Source organism: Mus caroli, chromosome 9 (assembly GCF_900094665.2).
Source record: "Mus caroli chromosome 9, CAROLI_EIJ_v1.1, whole genome shotgun sequence".
Taxonomy (NCBI): Eukaryota; Metazoa; Chordata; class Mammalia; order Rodentia; family Muridae; genus Mus; species Mus caroli.
The window spans coordinates 70,734,339-70,750,476 of NC_034578.1; the positions used below are offsets into that span (position 1 = coordinate 70,734,339).

At 39.8% G+C, this 16,138-nt stretch overlaps 1 protein-coding gene across 3 annotated transcripts in view; it reads right to left on the reverse strand.

Annotated features, from left to right (window-relative positions):
- The window catches only part of Unc13c (unc-13 homolog C), a 463,067-nt gene that overhangs the window by 168,421 nt on the left and 278,508 nt on the right, over positions 1–16,138 (reverse strand). For all 3 annotated transcript variants that reach the window (XM_021171690.2, XM_029481908.1, XM_029481909.1), the window contains 3 exons: positions 12,649–12,717; positions 10,692–10,781; positions 8,353–8,481 (listed from right to left, as the gene is read on the reverse strand). In XM_021171690.2, the coding sequence (XP_021027349.1) occupies positions 8,353–8,481; positions 10,692–10,781; positions 12,649–12,717 (288 nt within the window). The remainder of the gene's footprint in view (positions 1–8,352; positions 8,482–10,691; positions 10,782–12,648; positions 12,718–16,138) is intronic.

Genomic DNA, 16,138 nt, shown 5'->3' on the forward strand with positions numbered 1-16,138 from the left:
ATCCTGCGGCGGGGGTCGTGGGTAGCTGGCGGGTGTCAGGCAACCCTGCGCTCCCGCTACCCAGGCGCTGATCCAGCCGGATGAGGCCTGTGGTCCTCCTGAATTGAAATCTTATTGTCCCTCAAGGAAAGCATGAACTGCATCAGATTACAAGAGCCCCTGACACTTGATACTGAATTGAATTTGAAATTGTATAGAATGTCACTAAACCCTGCAGGCCCCCTTGTCCAAGAAAAAAGAAAAGAAAAAGAAAAAAAGGAAAAGAAAAGGAAAAGAAAGAAAGAAAGAAAGATAGAAAGACTGAACTAGATTCCAGGGGCCAGAGGGCTTTCAGTACAAATACTTACAAACAAAACATTACTTTTATTTTAAAATTTGAAATATTTTCATGCAATTTAATTTTTCTTTTCATTTTAGGTAATTATTTTCTGGTGAAGGCTTGGGTAACCACCTAACTCAATCGAGTCTGCTATATCACTAACAGATAATGTGCACTTCTGCAGTCTTTAACAACAAAGATGCATGTGTTTATTTCCCCACCGGATCCCATTCTTCTTGTTTTATATTGTATCAGTTAAGTAAAAGACTCCTTTTCCCACTTTCACAAAGCTCATGGGTAGCAAAGGTCAGACTGGAGTTTCTCATCAGCGTTAAGAGAGAAAGCACCTGTGCCAAATGGACAGAATTTCAGCCCAATTGAAAGAAACAAGAATTTAAACTTGCTTCAACACAATTATATGATTTTTATTGGGTTTTTAAAAAAATAGCTTATTTTCATGGTACAGTCTATAAATACCCATAGTTGCCAACGATTCCCCAAACTGAAATGAGCTTTTTTCAGAGGTGAGATGCTTATAGTCCGCATATGTTAGTGTTCCCCAACACACACCACAGAGCTATGACATAGTTTTGTAAACGAATTATTCTAGAAAGAACAAGCCATATAAATTGGGTTCGATTAGGATCCATAATGGAGCAAGATAACCTGAGGAGCCTGTGAACTGCTCTCCATGCTCCTAATCCTGCCCCTCCAGTTAAGTCTCTGCTGCTGTCGGCTCCATCTTTACAAATGTGAATCTGATCGCGCAAGGCTCCTATGTAAAATTCCTACAGGCTCCACAGTTCTTCCAGGACAAACTCAAAATGTTAAACTTAGCTTCCTACACGTCTTTTAGTTCTTGGCCTTACCAGTCAGGAAAAAGGGACCCCATGCTGCAGTCCCCACAAAATTCGCTGCTTAGTTACTTGTGTCAAATGAATGGTAACACCTACATTCTTACTGGGCCTCAGGGTCAGCTCAGCCTTGCGATTGATAGCAGCTGCTCCAGATGTGCTCTCTGGCTGCATCAGACCCCCTCCCAAGTCTGAGATTGTGCACAGATGTGAACTCATTTTTCTTCTCTTTTAAATAACACTCTGTCTGGACCTTGTGCTTCCATGCCTCCCATCCTTACTCTCTCGGGCCACTTTCCATCTGTTGTTAAAACCTCTCCTTTACTTCTCTGAGTCACACTGTGCATCCATGATTCTCAAATAATGATGGAATAGCCGAATCTCCTGCAGGGCTTGTTGAGCAGTTTGGTGGGTCCTACCCTCAAAACCTTCTGCTTCAGAGCTGGGGGAGGGGCCTGAGCATGTGCTTTGCTAAATACTCTCCAGGAGTTGCTGATGCCGTGGACCCTGGACTCCACCACTTTGCTAACAATGCAATAGAAAATGAACTTGGGAGGTGAATGAGTTAACACTCTGGTCCATGGAACAGGAAGAGGCCAGGGACCTGCATAAACAGGCACATCTGTGGGGCACATAAGGATAACGGTGATATAAGCACGGTTCATCCTTAGTTTAATCTCAACTGATGTACTTCCTTGAATGTCAACATCATCCCTGAGTACCCTGCCTTGCCTTGGTCAAATATTTGAGTGAATTATGAGAAGAGCCTTGGGGGCTGTTTGAATATAAAATCCTCTAAATGTTCATTTTTTTCCTTTAAAACTAAGGCATCTGGGTACACCTCTACCATTACTACAGTCAAGACTACACAGTTTTTGAGAAAAGTCAAGAAAGGAATAGAAATATTCTTTTGAAGAAGAAAACACAATTCTGGTAAGAAGTGCAGTTCTAAGAGTGAGGGGGACATGCACAGCCACTAAGGGAGTCCACTGGGAATCCACTGCCACTGAGGGAGTCCACTGAGAATCCAGTGCCACTGAGAGAGTCCACTGGGAATCCAGTGTCCCTGAGGGAGTTCTCTGGGAATCCAGTGCCACTGAGGGAGTCCACCAGGAATCCAGTGCCACTGAGGGAGTCCACCAGGAATCCAGTGCCACTGAGGGAGTCCACTGGGAATCCAGTGCCACTGAAGGAGTCCACTGAGAATGGCTTACATGGATTTCCTTCTGCCTTTCTTATGATTAGCTTCACAAATGGCTTTCTCCTAAAAATTTCACCCTTGCCAATCAGTTTATTTTTCTGAGCTTATCTTTTTACCCCCCCCAATAAACCAGTTAAGAGAGAACTAATTTCTGTCTTACCATTTACAATTTATCAGTGTACAAAAAGTATGTATACTTTTACACTCCTAAAAAGAAATAGCTGGCCCTTTCACAGTTAAAAAGGATTTTGAGCAGTAAATTTAGAATTGAGAAAGCCACTTTATTCCTGACATGGGGCTTTACAACTGTTTTCAAGTTTAATATTTCATGAAACCAATTTCCAGAGTCCTGCTAGACAGTGGAAGAAAAGGAGAAAGTCCTTCCGCTCTTCTCTGGGCTGTATTTTAGGACGGATGCAAGGCAAGGCGGGGATGTTATTTGTTGATTTAATACTCTTCTATAATTCATACTTTTGTTTTCAAACTGTCACTGAAATATTACTGTAAGGCAATGTTTCACCACGCTCCATAGCAGGATAACTCTTCAGGGAGTCAGGCATCCAAACATTAAAACGGCCGTCTGTATGCATACATCACAGACAAAAACCTGTGGCCGGGTTTGAAAGCTAATCTTACAGCAAGGATGGTAGTTCTCACCAAGATGTCACGTCCAAATAACTATGTGTCGATGCAACTGATGGCATAAAATTAGACAGCAAAGCCCTGATAGGTATAATTTAAAGAAATTCACATTGTAGCCTTTATCAGAACAGAGATCCAACTTATTTACTATAGAGTAAAAATCCTACTGATCAAAAATATCATATACTTTGGTCAAGTGTTGGAGTTCTAACATACAAAACACCTTTAAACGTCAATAATAAGATACACGCATATAACAACTCATTCGTCCATGTCTGTCAAATGAAGGAAAATCAGAACAACTGCTTCTATTTTGTGCTGATGTTAATGTATACTGGAATTCATATCCTGGATCTAAAATCCAGATGAGAAAACATCCCGACACTGAGCTTATACAGAGCAAAGACCAAGGAGAGGAGCTCTTACTCTCTCATGACACAGTGTCCGTACGAAGGGGTAGGCAGGAGACGCCTGGCTCCTCTGCTAAGAGAGGCACACCTCGAAGGTGAAGCCTGGGAAGGAGACAGTGGGTCACACCAGACACTGAACCTGCTAGAGTCATTCTGCCGGCCTTTTCAACCTCCACTACGATGGGAAATGAAACTGTTTGGCTTATTAATTATGAAATCTATTTTTTAGAGCTGCCCAGATGGCCCAAGATATTAGCTTTTGTAGGACTTTTTATGGCTACTCTACAGAAAAAAGACCCTGCTATAGATTATTGCAGTGCCTAAAATACTTTAAAACCTCTTTGGAGGGTAATTTGTTAGTATCCCTTAAAATTGTAAGTCTGTTTCTCTTCCATCAAACATATCTTTTAGAATTCTAAGAGATACACTTTCTTTTATGAGACACAAAGTTATATATAAGATTTTCTGAGCACTGTTTTAAATAATGTAATATGAAATAATTTAAATTTCTATCAAGAGGGAAGAGTTAAATAAACTGCAAAGTGTCCATCTAATACTATGCTATGCAAATGTGAAATATCAGAATGTTCCTGTGCATTAATTATGGGATCATCTCTAAGACACAGAAAATGAAATAAGGCTCCATACAATATTGCATAGTATGCCACCATTTGCATAAACTAGGGATATATATATACATATATACATATATATATATATATATATATATAGATGAGATCTAATTAAATATAATCTTTTTGAAAGGGTGCACAGGAAGAGGTAAATATTGTCATAATCTTGAATTTTTTACTTTTATTTTCAATCATGTATATTGGTACTTATGTGCATATGTGAATGCAGTGTCTGCAGAGGTCAGAAGAGGACATCAGATCCCCTGGAGTGGATTTCCAGGTGGTTTGAGACTTTGTACTTGACGGCTGAGAATTAAGCCCAGGCTTCTGTAAGAGCAGCCTTGAAGCCATCTCTTTAGCCCCTATGGTGATAATTTTATGCAAAACTTTGTGGTGTTCCTGTTTTGCATTCCTTGAGTGAGGGCAAAAGTGGAGGTTTCCCTGTGAAAGAGGATGATGGAGGCCTGCTGCTGTGACAGGTTATGAAAGGGACCCATGCCAGAAGCTGAGCCACCAGAGAGGAGTGGGAAGCAAGGCACATTTGCAGAAGTGGCGATCTGGATAGAGCTCTGGTGCCAAGCTTAATTACAGAACACATTTCAGTGCTTCCAAATACCTGGAAGATTCCCTGGGAGCAGATGGAAAGTAACAACCTTTACATTTCAGAGAGAGACTGGTGGGCCCAGAAAACTGGATTTTGTGTGTTGCAAACGGCACCTCTATATAACTAACTAACTAACCACGGGGCTCTATAAGGAAAGCACTGAACCAAAGTTTACCTTTCAATGCATGTTACAGATAAGTCCCATTGCCAATTTTTAATTCGGGAACAAAGCAGGCACTGCTGGAATGGATCACAGGTTGACCTCCTGGGCATCTGCAGGCAAGGTACTCACACACATTACCTCCCTTAGCTCCCGCAGCAATTTGGGCAGCAAGTGTAATTAACATTATCCCCTCTTAATAAACAAAGAAATCAAAGCTGTAAAGAAATTTCTGTAAAGAAATTTTCTTAAGACTCAGTTGATTCCTAGTTGATGGGAACTTTGAAGTTCAAATGGGTCTCCTTTCAAAGCTACAGCTCCTCCTAGATCATCTTAGTGCCTCCCAAACCAGAGACAGGGTTCTGTGTTGAACAAAGCAGGCAGGATAGCCTGTTCTCATCTAGGTCTCATAAGAGCTGCCTGCAGAATGAAAGAAATGGTCAAGATTCTGGATCCTATCTTGCCTGGATCCAGTGCCTCACTTTCAACGAGTTGGTTTCCATTTAGAATTTTTTAGTTCAGCTGGCAGGTGTTTGGCATCCTGAACTGAATCATTCTGTATAGCTGGAGGCTAAGGCAAAGCATTGGGTGGTGGCTATGACACTCAAAATTCTTGGAGGTGGAGGTCTGGGATTAAAAATCTCAGAGGGGGAACAGCTGGTGAGATACAATTAAGTAAGGGAGTGACTGCTTAGAACAGAAAGTGTTTAAGAGGAACTAAATGAGGTTAGAGAACTAAGTGATTTAGGCCAAGTCCACGTGATTGGTAACCCAGTGAAGAGTGTTTTAGTAGGTTATATGTAACCTGAGTCCAATCACAGGTGTCAGCTTGATAGGTGGAGCCAACCATGCTGTGACTTTTCAAGATTTGCTTACATCTGTGTATGTGCGCCCTGTGAATGCAGTGCTCAAGGAGGCCAGAAGAGGGCATTAGGCACCCTGGAACTGGAATTACAAATGGTTGTAAGTGACTATGCTCTGCAAGTGCTCATAGGCACTGAGCCATCTCGCCAACCCCCACACCGAATGAGGACGGTACAGTGCGTTAGGTCTCAGTGTAGTCTAGACAGGCTTGCAGCAGCAGCTGTAATACATTAACCATTTCCTATATCCCAGGCTCCAGTGGCTCTTCCCTTTCTGTATTTTAAAACTACATCATGGTTTTTGTTCCCTGGAATTTGACATTCTTTTAGTTACTGGTGTAATTATGGCTTTGATGTAAACCCCTGGCCAGAAGTAAGTCCATAGTGATTGTGTTTGTCCTATTTATTCTCCTCTCCCCCTTTTTCTTTTACAGTATCTGGTACATGACAAAGCCAAAAGAAAGGGGGGAGCCAAAAATTTATTGTATATCTGTGAATTTATTGATGGCTTTAAACTCTTTTCCCTACCTAAGATGAAAACCCCAGAAATAATTTTCCTATATAGTTTGGATTGTTTTTCCTTGGCCATCTTTACCATCCTCCTGCTTAAAAAGTCAAGCAAAGAATTCAAAAGATATATTCTTTTTTTAAAAGCAATATAGCAGGATGCATTTTTCGATAGGACATTTGAAAGAATGGTAAGGAAATAGAACCCAGTCATAGAGAGCCATGTAGAATATTTGAGAAAAACAAATGCAGTAAGGAAATTAGAGAAAGGGACCAAGTCATTTCTTCCTAAGATTGTATTATCCTTTAGTTTTCTCTTGAAATAGCGTGCAAAGATCACCAATTACCATATGCATAGACCCCACTTATGGGTTAGCACCAAGCTAGGTGTATATTTGGTAGGACATTGGATGATTTGCTCCCTGTTTATTTCAAGCCTTCTCTTCAACACTGTTGTGACATGGGGATCTTCAGGAGAAATCTGAAAACGTAACACTAAACATAAGACTTTTCTAAGAAGGTGTCTAGCATTGAGTCTACTTTATCTATGCTACACCATTCTGTCCTGCTTATAAATAAAACATTAATTTATTATATATATATATATATACATACATATTTATTCCTACATATAATATTTACTTCTATAAACAAATTCAAGTTAATAAAGGTGACAGCATCTAGATTTACTGGAAGATTTCAAATGTTAACTTTTAGCATAAAACGTGTCTCACTTAATTGTTTAAGACTCCTTGAGTTGGCTCAGAGCTCCTCATAACATTGTTTCAGATTTCACATTTGCCTCTCAACCTAGGCCTGTGCTTTGACAAAATTACCATGTTAAGAGATTTTCACTGGGCTCTATCCTGTGTGTTTTTACGCAGTTGTCATCACTGATGCTTCTGCAGTGATTTCTGATTCTCTAGGTGCTTGGCAGCATGTCTTGGTTTCATAACCCAATTCTGAAGCAGACAGGAAGGCATCCTATCTATTTTATAGAAGAGAAAAACCATGACTGAGGTTTTGTTCCACAAATTCTAGCGTGTAAGCATCAGAACACACATTAAGATCAGTCTTAGGGTCTGAACTCGTGTGCATTTATAAACAAAATAGTAACTACAGCTTCCGGCATCCACAGAGTACCCAAGTTGTGTGATATGCTATCTTGTGCATGGATAATTTTTTGGTGGATAACAACTACAGAATTCCATCTTTCCTGGTGGTGGTTACAGTCTGTGTTATCAAATTACTTATCCCATGACCTTGATTGCTCAAATAAAGATTTGGCAACACCACTGTTGAAATATCTACACTTTTAGCTCTGTAAAAGAATTACATACAGGGTTCTCTAATCACTACAAAAGTGAAAAGAGGAGTCTAAGGCCTAGGTAATAATATAGAATAGTCACACCAATAGTTCCGAAGGAGACTTTAAAATCTGATGTAGCTGTTTCCACAATTGAACACTTCTCCCTTTGTCCTTTTCCTTTCATTTTCCTTATTTTGGGGCACAAGGTCTCAATATAAGCCCAAATGTCTTTGAACATATGATATAGAATGACCTTGAACTGTTGAACCCCCTGCCCCCTGTCTCCACCCTCAAATGTCTAGATTACAGGCATGAGCCACCATGCCAGGTTTATGCAGTGTAGGGGCTTAAACCCATGGCTTTGAGCATGTAAAGTAATCAACTTCCCAACTGAGCTACATTCCCAGCCTCCACATCTGGATTTTCAATGGGAGCTTTATCTCTTTTTCTCTAGATGTTTACTAAAAGAAGAAGGAGGAAAACAAACAGAAAAGAGTGTGGAACATTTCCACTTAATGATTTCCAGGCCTAATGTCGGGTTTCCCTCAAAGGAACTGCTACCCACTCTGTGAACTGGAGCAAGACATTTAATTCTTCTAATTGCAATTATGCACCTGAAAAACAGAGACAATAATATCTGCCTTTGCCACACAAAGCTATTGTGAGGAATAAATTAGCTCAAATGTAGGGAAATGATGTTCAAATGTGAAGACATGAGATGGGAATTCTTAAACTGTGGTTAATGCGAGACTAAATGAGTATAGTTCCCCATTTTCTGTTATTTTATGTGCATTGAAACAAATATTAGAAACAGAACGACAGCACTTATAAAGCTGTACTTCTCCTCTTACCGGGTCTATCAGCTGAGAATAGAGTTCATGGCAGTTGTCGAAGATATACTTGTATGTGGAATCCAGACAAGCCCTGACACAGTCCTTCACAACTGCACTGGCCTTTGGGGGGCTCTGCAGCTCCAGGACCTGGCAGACAAATCATTTTTTTTTAAATAACAGAATGCTACAAACCCATAAAGCCATTTCAACAATATCCAAGTGATTTGACTATGTTTAAAATACACGGCCTGAGAAAATGTTTAAGTAAGGCAGGTGATATGGCTAAGTGGATAAGGGACACTGTTGTCTAGTCTCATGACCCGAATTTAATCCCTGGAAACCACACAGTGGAATGAGATGACTGAGTCCTGCAAGTTGCCCTCTGATCTCTACATGTGTGTCCATTTTGCCCCTCAATAAATCAATGCAAGATGGTTTTGTTGTTATTTCCTGAGACAGTATTTCTCTCTCTGTAGGCCTGGTTGTCTCAAAACTCACTCTTTAGACCAAACTCATCTGAGTGCTGGGATTAAGGTGTGTGCCACCACTGCATGAATGTAATACACACACACATACACACACACACACAAATGTAGAGCCCAATAAAAATTAGTACAAAAAAACGAAATAAAAAGGCCATGAATTTTAAAGAGAGCGGGATGAGAGGAAAGGGTGTATGGGAGTGTTTGAAGGGAGAAATGTTGTAACTAAATTATAATTCTCCCGCAAAATAAATAGAAGGAGAGAAAAATTTTGAAGAGTTTTGAATCTGGGGTAAGTGAAGTCAAACAACGTTTCAAAGATTTATTAACATGTATGGGTGTTCACCTAAATGTAGTCTGTGAACCACATATAAGCAGTTTTCATAAAGATGAGAAAAGTACATCAGATCCGTTGGAACTGGGATTGTAGGTGGTTGTGAGCAATGATGTAGGTGTTGGGAATGGAGCCTAGGTCCACTGGAAGAGCAGAAAGTGCTCTTTACTGCTGAAACATGTCTCCAGTACATGGAACGTGTTTTAAAGAAATTAAATGTGTAATTGATAGTAGAGAGTATAGAGTGGGCAGAGTGAAGCTGCTGATTCAGTAGCATGGGGAGGAATCTAGCCAGTGTGTTAGTGTTTAAGAGGAGCGAGTACAAAGTGCAAACCGCATGCGTGTGTGTGTGTGTGTGTGTGTGTGTGTGTGTGTGTGTGTGATTGTTTCTAGAAAACAAACTCTATGTGACAATCAACAATACAAAAGAAAGAAGAGGATAAATGACATACAGATGGGGAAGGTGGTGGGCTGTATCACTACTTGAGGACATTCTATTTTCTTTGTTCCTTTTGCTAGTGAAATAAACAGTAGAATCACAATCATCAGTGTGGTCATGATGGGGGGACATGGGCAGATGCTTTTCACTGGAGAGGCTCCATTGTTCCTACCCTTTTATCCTCCTGCAGTGGCACCCATCACTTGTCAAAACTGAGTAAGCATTTTCACTGAGCCTTGACCAGTTCTCTCTAGCATTCTGTATACACTGGTACTATGAGATCAGAACAGATACAAATTCTGGTTACTACAGTCACCAATGGATCCTGATAACTAATGATCATCCATACAGTATGCTTTTGTTTTCTATTATAAAATCCTATTTACTTTTATTATTTTTATTTTTTAGTGCTATAAATAACAGAACTAATGGTAAGTGAGAAAAAATAGCCTAGAATGTTGTTGTTTTGTTTTGTTTTGTTTTATTTGATGTCTTAGGACTTGCTGACCAACTCTCATATTACCCTATTTCAAAGAGAAAAGAATAGAATGTGTACATCCTAGAAAGCTGTGTTTGAAAAGCTTAACATAAATTAACTGCTTCACTAAATTATGACTGTCCAGAATTTGATATTAAAGAAGGAATATATTAAAACAGAAATGGCTAGAGAGTTTGGTAGATTATAGCCAACTGCACCAAGAAATCATGTGACCAATTCTCATAAAAGAATTGCCAAGGCTAACACTGTGCGCTAGCACCATTAGGTGAAGAGGAGTCAGCTCTTCTCCTGCAGTAAAAAGTCAGCAAACCATCTCTGTTAATACTTGAATGTAACTCTTCTTTGACTTAGCATAATAACTTTGCTGTTTCTTAAAAAGTGTCTTGTATTGTTACTGAAAGAGCATCCAAGACACATTTAGTTCTGACCCAATGTATCAGTGTAAAGTGACACTTGTTTCTTTGATAAACCTTATGTTGGAAAAGTCATCTAGCCCAGGATTTCTGGCTGGACCTGGTCAAGAGCAGGATCAAGCCAAGCTCTGTCCAAGGACAAATGGGTTCTGATGTCACACCAAGGCATTGTGGGAATGAGATGAGATACCTTCATCCGGAAGAAGGTGATGCTGGTCAACAGGTCCACAGTGGACTTTAGGTCCTGTAGTCTCTCACTGTTGCTGGCTGGAAAGTTTTCCTGGTTAAATAGGAAACAGAGATGGATCAAGTTGTTGACATAGTATGGAAACTAATGAAAACAAGCTTAGTGTGAAAAAAATTAAAAGCATGAAGTAAGTCATATAACAGTTAATAATTTATAAAAAGTATTCTTCTTTCTAAATTCTTATCACAGAACATTCTGAAAAACAGAAGGTTTAGAAATATTCTGCTATTCATCTCAGAAAGTCAGACCTTTTTATTCATCCTCAGGGTAACATTTTCTTCAGGCGTTTAGCAGCCACTGATGAGTTTCGGTGTTCCGGTAAATAACCTCTTACCCATACTCAGACAAGAAAACCTAGTTAAACTCAGTGTACCACACACAAGATGAAGATAGGACAGTGGGGGGTGGGGTTGATAAGAAGTGTTCCAGCAGGAGAGAGAGGGTGGTGAGAGTGGAGAATGGAGAGCTGAAAATGAACAAATCCATCGTATCAATGGATCAAACTGTGCATCAATAAAGACAAGGTTTTAAACGAATACTACATTATCAGTTATGCAACATTAAAGGACTAATTCCTGCTTATAAAATACCCTTTTCAAAGAAGGGATATTAGTATATTTTAAAATATTTTTATCATTTTCCAAAGATGGGCTTAATTTTCAAAAGTTACTTTGAACACAGTACAGGTGATAATGTTCACTTTTCAGCCACAAAGAAACTTCTAGTTATAGAAAATAAGATTGTATGCCAAGATCTAAAATATGAGTTTGAGACATGACTTTCTCCATACTGAGGTGCCCTGAGACCAGTTACTTAAAAATACAGATATTTAGAATTCTGGGGGAAAAGCAAAATGCCTTTATAAGAGAACTTGAAAGAACAAATGGTTTTAACCTTAAGAAAGCTCTTTAATTAACTGATGATTGTTTTTGCATAGGTTTTCTACAGTCATCAGAGAATCCCAAACTGACTCCTGGATATGTCATATGACCCTGAGTTGGCTTAGTGGTTACATGATGACACATAACTTGTGTTCAAGGCTCATCTTGCCCTGAAATACCTTCTATAGTAGACTGGTAGGTGTGATGTTGTCGTCTTATAATGATGTTACTTTCAACATGCAATTGGACCTTGAAAACATTCAGTTTGTAATTCTCAGAAATATGCAATTACCTGTCTGTCTGTCTGTCTATCTGTCTATCTATCTATCTATCTATCTATCTATCTATCTATCTATCTATCTATAATCTACCTATCAATCAACTTATCTATCCATTTATTTATCATCCATCCATTCATCATCAATCTATTCATCTGTCTATATGTCTATTCAGTCACCATCTATCTAATCAACCTATATTTTCATCTATCTATTTATTCATCCATTAATTTATCTATTCATCTATCTAACATTTAGCTATTCATCATTAAGAGATTAATTAAAAATGAATGTAGGAGACACATATATGAAAAAGAAAATGTTCAAATAAAACATTGATGAATATAAGTTATAAAAAAAAGCACCTGCAATTATGATTACAGACTTTTAATAAATACATTCTCAAAATAAGGCTGGACCTTGTGTTCTCTTGATGAATCGGCTCACGGGCATTCCACCAGATGGTTGTTAAGAATTCCAAGAGTGAGCTGCACACACACAGTATATTGTTATTGTTAGGGTTTATGTGCACCCCGAGTATGAGAACAACAAAGAATCTCTTGAGGATTGCTTCCAATGTATCAGACTCAAAAATCAGTATTACTTTCCTATTTCAGGACAGGCAATGATAACTATGTTGAGAAATTACCTCGAACAAAGGCAGATTTCCCTACCTTAGGGAAGAAATTACCCAGAGAAAGGAAGATTTCCCTACCTTAAGGGAAATTATGTTGTACCTACCCTGTACTTTGACAGGTCAATCCTTAAGGAGTTATGCAACTGGTCCAGTAGTTTTATGAATTTTTCCCTCTGTACCAAGGAAACACAAGACAGGGAGATAGAAATAAGAAGCAAACCACACTCAATGTAATCCAGCTATTCATGAACATTACTGTTCCCATTCTACAAAGACAGAGGAGCACTGATGTCAACCACTGTCCAAAGTCACAACCACAGGGCATGATAGTGGCTCAGAGTCCATCTCTGGGTCTTTAATGCCATCCCATTCTTCAGGTAAGTCACCCACCTACCCCTGTGAATGACAGGAAATGGTGCAGTTGTCCTAGTAGAGAGACTGGAGTTATTCTGCAGAGAAATGAATTCCCATTCATATGGCAGTGTATCAGCAGAAGAAAACACACTTCACCCCCTGCTTTAATCCTGCACACTACCCTGGACCCCTAGAAAATTAATGACATTTATTAATTTCCGACCATGGGAATGGAAACAGCTAGTGTGTGTGTTTAAAAAAAAAACATTTTAAAAAGATATTTTCTTCTGGGAAGCAAGCACAGACTTAATACTCTGAAGGGATTGATTGCTTTTAAAGGATTTTATGATTTATCTCTGCAGATCCTATAAGAATTGAGTCCTACTTCTTGCTGCTGCCATCAGGACTGTGTCAGTGTGGGACTGTGCTCTCCATAAAAGTATTTGGCTGGGGAGAGTATGGAGCTGTGTTAGTAAATATAAAGTTGGAATCAGATGTATCTAATACAAAGAAGTGGAGTATGAAAGCCACACACACAAACTCACAAAATACCCCACAAGCCTTGCTTCCTGTTTCTGTGATAAAATAAATACCTGACAAGACAGGCTTATGGAGAAAGGATTTCCACTGTAAGGAAACGAAGGTAACATGAACTTTAAACAGCTGGCTACATCCATAGGCAAGAGCAGAGAGCATGCATGCTCAGCTTGCTTTTTCCTTTTCTTCTTTTCATTCTACTTTTTTCACAGTTCAGAATTCAAATGTCGGGAATGGTGTTGCCCACTTTTACACTGGGTCTTCTCCTATCAGTTAATATAATGATTATAACCCTCTCACCCCCAGACATGCCTATAGGCGAGCCTGACCTACACGACCCCTCACTGAAATTCCTTTCTCAGCTGATTCTACCTCACATTAAGTTGGCAACTGGAATAAAACCATTGCAGGTAGTAGACAGGCTTCTGTCCTGGCTTTTAGTTTCCTTATAAAAGTATAAAATAATGAGTGGGTGAGGGGAGACTGGGGAGCAAGGATTTCTGACTACATCAGTGGTCTATAAATACCAAATTACATTTTGCAGAGTCTTGGCAAACTAGAAGCTCTCCTTAATTTAAGAAGTAGATGTATGCATATGCCAACAAGATTTTGATGAAGGGACCCTGGTATAGCTGTCTCGTATGAGGCTATGCCAGTGCCTGGCAAATATAGAAGCAGATGCTCACAGTCATCTATAAGATAGAACACAGGGCTCCCAATGGAGAAGCTAGAGAAAGCGTCCAAGGAGCTGAAGGGGTCTGCAACCCTATAGGTAGAACAACAATATGAACTAACCAGTACCCCCAGAGCTCGTATCTCTAGCTGCATATGTAGCAGAAGATGGCCTACTCGGCCATCACTGGGAAGAGAGGCCCCTTGGTATTGCAAACTTTATATGCCCCAGTACAGGGGAATTCCAGGGCCAAGAAGCGGGAGTGGGTGGGTAGGGGAGCAGGGCGGGGGGAGGGTATAGGGAACTTTTGGGATAGCATTTGAAATTTGAAATGTATATAAAGAAAATATCTGATAAAAAAGAATAATAATAAAAAGTAGATGTATGAGCCATGTAACTCTAGTCTTTGAAACTCCTGTGCTTAAGAGAGTCACAGCTGAATAGCAGCATAAGTTAAAAGACTTTTGATGACTTTTTACTCAATTAAAAGTTCTAACTGTTCGGTGAATTGCCATCTTCAGAATCACACATGGCAAACAAAGGTTAAAGACCACTCCTATTCTAACTCCCATGGAGAAAACATGGAAGCTGAAGATAGAAGCATTGCCTTCTAGAAGCTTCTAGAACTTTGTGAAGCAGTCTAAGGTCACTTTGTCCAGCAAAGCTACTGAGATATGCAGATGAACTTAAATCTTAGATTTTCCTTCTCCAGCCTCAATGGCGTGTTCTTAGGGAAGGGAAGGGAAGACAACAAGCTTGGCTGGCCTTTATTACTGCCCCCTCTACTCCCATCCATCAAAATGAAAACTAAAGATGAAAGAATCACTACAACAGAGAGTTCAGGGCCACAGTAAAGTTAATCACTCGGGTGACTATAAAAGTCAGTCTGACTTGTGTCCCATCTCTGGAAGCTGTGCCTGACCTCTGTGATTGGCACAAATCATCAAGACGGCTGACCTGACTGTTGAACTGTGCTTTGCCCCAAATCACTGATCCTGTTCCACCCGGCAGGGCTGCCACCACTCAGCATCTAATTCTCCACTGCTTTTCAATGAGAGAATTTCATGTGGTGAATGTACCCAGTAGGAAATGGTTACCTTCCCAGACTTCATGCAGATACTGTAGTCTTGGACAATGAGACACACTGAGTTTATTGAGGAGAAAAGACTCAGCATTCTTTTGTCAATTAATTACTGATCAAAAAGACCCCAGAAAGAGTGCTTGGCAGGGTCTGTTCATGTTACTAGTATTTGCTACACAATTCTTTATTGAGTACAGCCTTTAGTCTTATTGTCATTTGCTTTTGTGATGCCTTTTAGCTGGGGAAGACACTTGGATGCTAAAGCCTAGTTTGTGACTACAAGGCAAGAGGCTAAGGAAGTGAGAATGGTAGAGCCATATGCTGTTAGAATTCCATGTCTGCCTATTTATATTCATCCAGTTGTGTGTGTGTGTATGTGTGTCCATACTCATGTATGTCTGTATGCATGTGCATATCTGTGTTTGAGTACATGTATGTACAAACATGTGTGGGGGCCAGGGGGCAACCTTAGATGTTATTCCTCATTCCTCACCACCCACTATTTTTTTTAAACGAGAAAAGCTAAAGAATCATAGTTGATTCTAATCAAGGAAAATAATTAATTAATGAAACAGAAAGATACTATACATATTTATTTAAAAAAGACAAGGTCTCTCACCAGCTTGAACTCACCAAGTAGACTAAGCTAGCTCATAAGAGTCCCAGGGATCCACCTATTTCTTCCTCCTTAATACTGGGTGTCTTAATTAGCTTTCTATTGCTGTGATAAGACACTATGACTAAGACATAGAAGAGTTTATGGAAGCTACAACTTCAGAGGGTGAGTCCATGACCATCATGGTGGGTAACATGGCAGCAGACAGATATGGCACTGTTACAATAGCTCAGAGCTTACATATGCGGCATCCATAAAGCAGGGGGGGGGAGAGAGAGAGAGAGAGACAGAGACAGAGAGACAGAGAGACAGAGAGAGACACAGAGAGAGAGA